The following is a 9024-nucleotide window of genomic DNA, read 5'->3' as shown; positions in this document are numbered from 1 at the left end:
TATTAACCCAGGATAAACACTGGAGAAAGCCCGTTTAAAGTGCATGAGTGTCACTCATTTGGAGAATAAACTTAGGATATGTCAGCGTTACGGTGGAGTCAAATTACTGTACAGAAGAGCTTTTCTTTTTTCCCAAGAGGCAGAGTTGTGAGGTAAGATGAGGGACGTGCAGAGCCTAAACACTGTGCCTCCTGTTGTGGATCATAGCCATAATGTGGCGCAGGTCCAAGCTCTTCATCATCACCTCCATGAAGTCTTCATCGCTTCGGGCGCCTTCCACAAACTCCTCCAAAGACAGCTCACCTGTTCAGAGACGCACAGCGTTACAAATTAAGCTTCAAAGTACGTTTTCTGAATCTTACAGTAATTATCAATTGAATACTTTAATATATAAATATCTTCATCTGTTGCAGATGGGTTTTCCTGCTACTGGAGCGACATCTCAGATGTATCTGGATCCAATCACCTCAATCCTCATCTAGAGGATGTTTAAATGTTCTCTCTATCTAAGAGGGTGTCTTTGCTTCAGCTTGAGCTTTTTAGGTGAGACCTGATGAAAACTATTTATTTATTCTCTCTGATATCTAAACAATCCAAAAGATGATTCTCATTTTTTACTGTTATTCAGAGATGGGAAGTACAGTAAGGAAGTACAAATACTTTGTTACTGTACTCAAGTAGATTTTTCTGATATTTTTACTTTACTACTTATTTTTATGCCGACTTTTTACTTCTACTTCTTACATTTTTACACAAATATCTGTACTTTCTACTCCTTACATTTTAAAAAATTGGCTCGTTACTTTAGTTTAGAATCATTTCAATGGAGTTACTGTTATTATTTTTCACGTCATCAATACCAAATTCAATTTAATTGGATGGGAATCTACGTTGCATTTGACGCACCACTACAAGATGAATCGACAGATTCGGCGGTATTCATTGGCGGCAAATCATTGCAGCTTGGTGGCGGTGGCGTTAGCATAGTAGCATGGACGACGAGATGATTGAAAATGAACACAACGGAGATCTAGTCCTATTGGCAGACATCCATTTAAAATGTAGGCAACGGCATGAAAAAAGTGGTTTCTACTTTTACTTTTATACTTTAAGTAAATTTACAAGCCTGTACTTTGTTACTTTTACTTGAGTAAAGAAGTTTAATCAGTACTTCCACTTTTACCAGAGTATTTTTTAACACAAGTATCTGTACTTTTACTCAAGTATGGAAAGTGAGTACTTTTGCCATCTCTGCTGTTATTCAGGGGACTCTAAGGACTCGGACCATCCAAACCCTTCCAGTCTGTCTGCTGGAAGCCCATTTCCTCTCTTTTCTCATGGAAACCAGACCAGTACTAAAGGCGACGAGCCAAAACCCATTTGGCAGAGATTGAGGGACCAGGACATTGATCCTGCTTACTGGCTGAGAGCCTGTGATCCAGAAACTAACTGACATGTATGTTGATGCTTGATATATATGTGTGTGTGTGTGTGTGTATATATATATATATTGTTTTTGAAAGCTTTCCTCTGCTTTTTATATATATATATTTATATATATATATCTTTATATATAAAATAAAGATATATTCAGGATATGGACAAAGACACTCTTATGGGTCATTAAGACAAATAATATGTAAACATGTTGAAATCTTTGTTAAACTGATCTATTTACAGTTTAATTAAAGTTAAAGCTCATTTCTCTTTTGTTTTTTTTAATTTTCCTGTCACTCAATGAAACTGTGTTACAGACCTACTTTTCACTCCTGGACTTTTTCTAGATGTTACTGATAAATCATGGCCTAGAGAGGATTTTACTATACTGTAGGTTAATTAATACATATTTAAACTAATTATTGGGAAACTTTTATTTTTTCTGTTTTTGTCTGAACTCTGATTGTTCCTCTTTCTTAATGCCAAACTGGATTTAATGGGATTTGGAAAGTGGAATGGACAGTGAGCATCACCCGCCCACTCACCATCTCCGTTGACATCAATCCTATCAAAGACTCTGTTGGTGAATTCCTCCGCCGTCGTCTCCTGATTGTCGTTCCCATTGATCGCCCGGATGGCCTGGAGGAGAGGGATTCAAACCAGCAGGTCAGATTCAAACCTAGGAGGAGGTTTAGGGGAACTGGGAGCCAAAGGGCGCGTGACCTCCTTACCTTGATGATGTTGAGGAGTTCGTAGCGATCGATGCAGCCGTTTCCATCCACGTCGTAGAGTTTGAAGTACCATCGAAGCTTGTGCTCCATCTTTCCCCGCATCACCAGACTCAGGGCCGCCACGTACTCCATGAAGTCTATGTAGCCGTCCTGCAGAGGCAATCAGCGTTTAATCTGTGCCAAAACCTGGGTTATAATCCATAACTAGACTTGCTTCACATTTTAAGTTTTGTTTATTCAAAACCTTTAATGGGTAAAGAAACAGCGTCGGTTCATTGAACATAAGCCAAAGCAGATTATCTCTGCCCTGTCTGTGTCACAACAATCTAAGCATCGTCTCCGGGATAATCTCTTTGTTCAATCAAGCACACAGATTACAGCAGCCCTTTTGTTGGCTCAAGGAGGAAGTAAATATAGCTTCTGAGACAGAAATCCGCTGACGACCCTGTCCGTCGGACAAAAGAGGCGCCCAATTAAAATGATCCTGGAAGAAACATTTGGCTAAAAGCTTGTAGCTCAAATAAAGGTTTCTGCATTCCAGGGGACATAAATTATACTGAACCAGTTTTCTGCTTCAATTGAGTATTTTTAAACAAGTCACAGCAGAAATGTTTCAGTTCATTATGAAACTTTAAGTTTTACAAATAAACAGAATCCTGCAGCCTCTGAAATAGTTTGTCTTGTTGTCGTGGTGTTGGTGCGTTCAATGAAATAGATTATAAAAAAAAAAAAAAACTTCTGCCAACCTGCTTAGAAGAAGGAAAATCTATAAATGATGCAATTTATTGATCAGATATTTGAATAAAACACGATATTTAGCATATCTATGAAAATAAGTTGATTTTAATCATTAAAAATGATTATTTATCAACCTTTTTTTAGTGTCTGATGTGATTTTAAAAATGAATGTTACTTGGTTCTTTTTTATTAAATATTTCTTAGGAACTGTTACATTTATTATAAAAAATTAAAAATAAAACCAGATAATTGTTAATAAAAATAGGGTGCAACTTATCTCTTCAGCCTAAATTAATTATATTAAACCGATATAACAAATTACTTAAAATAGTAACGTTTCCAAACTTGAGATAAATATTAAAATTAGGATTTTACAAGTTTTTTTTTTTTTTTTTACCTAAAGTATATTTTAAACTTTTGTTGGGTCAGCCAGGCCAGCAGGGGGCCCTAAGCAGCGTCTGTGTTCAATTACATGCAATTTTACCAGACTCTGAATTTATTTAGAAATGTGAAAGCAGTGTTTTATTATTGTGTTTTTAACTCTTATTTATAATCAGTCTCAAATTTTCTGTATTTATTCTTTTCTTTCACATTTATGGTATACTTGTGTTTGAATTTGCATCCAACAATTGATACAATTTTTGTTAATTATTGTTTTGCATCTACAGGTCTAGTTCTATAAAAAAAACTTTTACATCAAATATTTATCTGAAAGTATAAAACTTTTTTTTTTAGACTTAAAAGTAAAAATGGAGTATATAAGTATTTAAATCTAAAATGTAAAAATATAAAGCATTACTGTTAGGGCTGTTTTATTGTTTTATACAGATTTATTTTATCTTTTAAGTGGAAATATTTAAAGGAGTGGAAAACTGACCTTGTTCATGTCGAATGTTCGGAACATCTGCTCTATGTAGGCATTGGCCTCTTGGTCCAATCCTTTCAGCCCGAAGAACTGCTTGAACTCGTGCAGCGTGAGCTGCCCTGATGGACACTCCGTCATGAACTTCTTGTACCACAGGTGCATCTCCACCGCCTGCAGGTCGTCCACGGTGCACCCGTTGGAGTTGCCCATTTCTCTAACAGCTGGAGGAGCAAACGGCTGCTGCTGCTGCACAGAACTCACTGCCCAATTGGTCTACTGTGAAGCGGATCTTATCCCTGTTCACAGTCACACAACACTGGGACCTTTAGGATGAGGGTGGCACTTGGCAAGATCCTTTTGTAGTTCACCAGATCTCCACGCCCCCCTCATCATTCTCCTTGGCTTTAATCTCTGGCTGTAATCCAGGAAAATGCAGTTGATCAGCTTAATCCCTCCATTAAAAGGGCAGGTTGGCCTTCCCGCGTTTGCCCAGGGATGTGCTGACACGCACAATGCAGGCTTCATGCCTCACATGCAGGTACAGGACACCCAACATGCACCATGGCTGATGAGACATGTTCTTTATGCGGACTGGATTACTAACAGTGCAGAGCCTTATAGAGAACCCTCTGCTCCTCCCACCAGTTATACAAACATACCTGCTTATTATTTAGGCTGATGGGTTAATTTTCCAGTTATAAAAATGAACATTAACCAGCTAACAGTCTACAGTCTAGGTTGGAGCGTCTGGATCTTGGGCATGGCGTGTTGTGACCTTCTTGGGAACTTCCTGGGACTTTCTCTTCTAGGAAAATTGGCAGCCATCCATGCTTTCCGTTTCCTCTTCCAAGGGCTTCTCTGAGGGCATTGTTGACGTCTTTCATGTTGGCATCTTGTTAGCACCTCTACGTAAAGGAGTCCGCTGGGGTTTCCTTATACAATGTACATAGTGCCTTAGAAAAATATCCACCTCCCTTTACATTTCACATGCTGTAACCTCATTGACCTTCACAAAAACATCTAAAATTATGAACTCTTTTTATAAAAGCTATGCAATATAAACCTGAATATAATTGAAATGTATTTATCTATTTTGAAATGTGTTAAAGTTGAATTTAAATTGAATTTCTTTCTTTTTTTAAATTTTTTATTTGTCCTGTATGGAGATGTTGCAATAAGAATAATTGTCTTGATGCCAAAAAAGAGCCCAACAGATTTTGGTTTCACAAGTGGAGCAGTACGGCTATCGCCATAGTGTACCGCTTGAGTTACGCATATAAATAGCTTTATTATAACTATGCAGAAGGAAGTAGAACAGGAAAGGAAAAACAGAAAAAGGAGAAAAGATGAAAGAAAGAGGAGATGAAAGGGAGAAAATTATAAACGTCTTCAGTCTGCTTCTTCATCTGTAAAAAGAACAGCTCAACCAACTGATATAGTATAAGAGATACAATAAAGTAGCACCTTGATACTATCGCTGAAGTATAAGTATTATTATTTAATCTGACATGTATTCTATGGTAGCTGAAGATAAGAATATGGGCTTTCTGTATGGAATTAAATCTAAGTACCTGGAGCCAAGCACCTGAAGTTGTTTGTGAGAGTGCACCGTGCATTTAAATTTTATCCAAAGGAAAAATGCTCAAAAGTGGTTGTGAAGAGCCAAAGACCCGCCCCCTCGGAGCACTGAGGAGAGCTCCGGGGGACCCAAAACCCCAGATGCCCAAAGGGATGTCCAGAGAAAAGGCAACCAGGAGGCGCCAACCCAGGAAATCAGCCCGCCGCTAAGGGAGGAGGAGCGACGGCCCCGAGGAAATCCCCAAGCTTTTATCTACTCCATTTTGGTGTACCCCAAGGTTCTGTTTTTGGACTGCTGTGTGTGTGTTTCTTTTTATTCCCAGCATTACATTGAGTCAGATAAGCTTTCCGAAAAAGTAAAAAAAAAACAAAAAACAACAAACCTCTGGAATTTGTTTTCCAAGTTTGAAAGCATTTTGTTTCCAGGAAGTTTTCTCAATTCAAAATGTCTGGATGAGTGTTTCAGTTCCAGGCTTATAGAGAGACTATGACCTGGATGACTGGATGAATCTTCACCAGCAGTCAGAAAAGCTTTTTTCTCATGTACTGCTTCATAGAGACGTCTTATCTCTTTTATTTTTTGTGTTCCTCAATAAAATTTTTAGAATTAATCTTTACTGAACTACCTTATAATTAAGCCAATTAGTTGCTCAGAAATGTTTTATTCCAGAGCAATTGAGTAATCATGCACACTTTTATGCAGGGTGGTGGCAGCATCATGCTGTGGGGACCATTTTATTCAGAAGGCACAGCTACACTGGAAAAACAATATAGAAATTAGTAAAAATGTCTTAAATTAAGTGGGTTTACCCTTAATTTGAGTAGGTAAATGAGATAGTTTCCCAATGGAATGGGTATTTTTAATTCTTAAAATAAGATAATTAGATAATATGCACTTGAAATAAGAAAATGCAATTTATGTTTTCTTATTTTAAGTGTAAATTGTCTTGGTCCATTGGCAAAAATGTGACTTATCTCCTCAATCTAAGAACAAATACATTTATTTGAAGGAAAAAAATGACTTGTGTAGATTTCAATTTCTTCCCGTGGAAATGATTCAGATCAAAGCAAATTCTGTTGTTAAACTGGCTCAAAGTCCAGACCTAAATAAACTTAAGCTGTGAAAAGACTTGAAATTGAACGTTTGCGGATGTTTTCCAACAATCTAATCTATTTGAGCTACTTTGTTTCAGAGATTAGGTTGATTGGTAGAGACACCGATAGATGGATAAACAGAGAATTAAATCAGAAAAGGTTCAACAATGACGAAAGTTTCTACCTTTAAGATGAATTAAGTCTGTTTCATGGCTGATTAGATTTAATTTAATTTGATGTTTTACTCTAAAATATCCAAACAGTTTGAGCAAAATTTTGAAAGGATAATAAAAATGTTTTTTAAAGGTCATTTGCAGGGTTTTTTTTCCATAGGTAAATGAGATTAAAGAAGATTAGTAAAGACGTTTATTTCAATACAGTCACTCTGATCTCAGCGTCCGTAGCAGGAAATTACAGAAGTTGTTTTCAATAACAAAACATAAGATATCTGTTAATAAACATGTATTCATCACTCATATAAAAATTCCAGATAATTTCTAATGAAATTAGCTTAAAATAGAAGCATAGAAACAAAACTTATACTTAAAAGAAAATACACAACTTAAACCTTCAGGAATTAAGGTTTAATGGAATCACAGTTAACGTGGTTTAGAAATTTCTACATTTAAATGTAAAGTTTAGTCAGTTTTAACTGAAAATATGTGTTATGAAGTAAAAGAGCGTCAGTTTTTTCTTCTCTTGTAGTGCAATAATATATTTATGTAATTTTATGAATGTAATATTGTGAATTTAGGAAACTGAGTCGGAAGCATTTCTTGCAAGACATAATTATTCCTAATAAAAACACTTAATCAAGGACATAAATTGTAGCCACGGCATGAAGGAGGCTGTGTGAATTTCTCATGACTTTCCTTCCCCCTTGTCTAGAGTAGGGAGCCATCAGCTTTGGTACAGGATTTCTCTATCATTACTTATATTCAAACAGGAACACTCAAACCATTTTATCTCACAAAATATGCCAAGGAAAAATATGATTCCACAACATTCTTATCGTTACCCTGTGACACACCTGCATTAGTCAAATCAGCAGGTTAGGGAAAAACTGGAAACAGCACAGCAAGTCCTGTGACATTACTTGGTGTGTAACAAATACACAAATATTCATCTTTATAAGTCCTGCTGATTGCTGCTGCTGTTTTGTAGTGTTTTGCCCACATAAAAACACCTAAAGTCATCGGTCCAGACATATGTCCTTGGCAGAGACGGGTCTCCTCTTCCCCCAGTGCAGATGCTGGTAGATGAAGTCAAAAACTGATGCTGTGGTGTGTGCAAACAGGCTGGTCCACTTTATGGCAGTCACCATCCCCTGCACGAAGCGGCCCACAAACTCCCCAAACTGTGTGGTGTAGTGGGCCAGCAGGAGCAGACTCCTCCCCAGCTGCTTGCCCTGGTTCACAATCAGTTTGACTCTGTGATCCTGTCTTGGAATCATCGCCAGCTCTATATATTACATATATATAATCAGAGTTGATATATTTTCAGACACTCCCTGGTGAGGAAAAAGGTGTGTGTACGCCTTTAAATTTGTAGACTCTTCCAGATCCCAGCTGGCCAATCAGAGGCGAGAAAGTTTTGTTTCCGGGAGTGTTTGGTGATGTGGCTCTAAAACCCATCCGAGGAATTTAAGACAAATCAAAAGCAGGCGGATTTACTGCAGGAGCTCCATCATCGGTGAGTTAAAGCCGCCTTTTATCAGGGAGCGAGCCGCCGCCGGAGGCGCGCTGCGCGGCTGTCATGCGAAAGAAAAACAGGGAGAAGTCAGTGGAGCTCAGAAAGGCTATCCGTGTTTACCTTTAGCAGCGTTAGCTCCGGGGAGTCTTCCCAGCTAGCTCGCTGCACCGAGCAAAACACAAGACATTTTACACCATTAATTCCCACTAAGATGTTTCTTCGTCTCCTTTTAACAGCGCTTTTTAAAAAAACGCCTCCCTTTAGCTCCAGAAGTTCAACGTCAGCTCGTGCGTTTAGCTAGCTACATTTTTTCTCATCACTATTAAATCCACGCAGCCGCATTGGAGGGTCCGCGAGGCTCGGCTCCGCCCCCGCCCCCCCCGGGATGAAGATAAGGGATTCTCTATCAATGTGTTTCCCTCTGAGATCAAACTCAGGCCGTTTATTTCTCCTCCAGGGGGCGCACTCTTTACCCCATTAATGCCCAATAATATCTGTTTATTCACTGGATTGTTGATTGCTTGTTTGTAGAACGGGGTTGAAGTGAAGCCACCGGCCGCCATATTGGTACTCCCTAGTTAGACTTGTGGCAATGTAAACAATATGTTCTCATTTTTAGTGGGACTTAAGTCTTTTATAATAAAGATAAATGTATCACTTTGAAATCAGTAGATTACTGTAACTTATAATAATAATAAAAAAAATCAATTCAGTTTATTTCTTTAGCACCAATTCACAACACATGTCATCTGAAGGAACTTTCCAGTTCACCAGATCATCTATTCAAATTGATTCAAGGTTTTCCATCAAAGGAAAACCAGCTGATTGCCTCTACTGGAAGGCAATTTCTGACACTAAGCATGCTTGTAGCGACCTTAGAGAGGAAAA

At 38.0% G+C, this 9024-nt stretch overlaps 2 protein-coding genes across 3 annotated transcripts in view; one reads left to right on the top strand and one right to left on the bottom strand.

The window, feature by feature from the left end:
* Nucleotides 1–4718, bottom strand: guca1a (guanylate cyclase activator 1A). 2 transcript variants are annotated; one of them, XM_015392276.1, is made up of 4 exons: nucleotides 3784–3981; nucleotides 2169–2318; nucleotides 1983–2076; nucleotides 1–303 (listed from the first exon to the last, which is right to left on the bottom strand). In XM_015392276.1, the coding sequence occupies exons 1-4, from the start codon at nucleotides 3979–3981 to the stop codon at nucleotides 176–178; spliced, it is 570 nt and encodes a 189-aa protein (XP_015247762.1). In that variant the 3' UTR covers nucleotides 1–175. The 2 variants fall into 2 exon arrangements, with proteins under 2 accessions (XP_015247762.1, XP_015247761.1); XM_015392275.1 differs by having other exon boundaries at nucleotides 1983–2318; nucleotides 3784–4718.
* Nucleotides 4719–8030: 3312 nt separating this feature from the next.
* The window catches only part of golgb1 (golgin B1), a 26428-nt gene continuing 25434 nt past the window's right edge, over nucleotides 8031–9024 (top strand). The window contains exon 1 of the mRNA XM_015392278.1: nucleotides 8031–8136. The gene's annotated coding sequence lies outside the window, so the exon portion shown is untranslated. The remainder of the gene's footprint in view (nucleotides 8137–9024) is intronic.

Source organism: Cyprinodon variegatus, unplaced genomic scaffold (genome assembly GCF_000732505.1).
Source record: "Cyprinodon variegatus isolate N-32 unplaced genomic scaffold, C_variegatus-1.0 Scaffold583, whole genome shotgun sequence".
NCBI lineage: Eukaryota > Metazoa > Chordata > Actinopteri > Cyprinodontiformes > Cyprinodontidae > Cyprinodon > Cyprinodon variegatus.
This window is presented reverse-complemented; position numbering and strand designations above follow the sequence as displayed.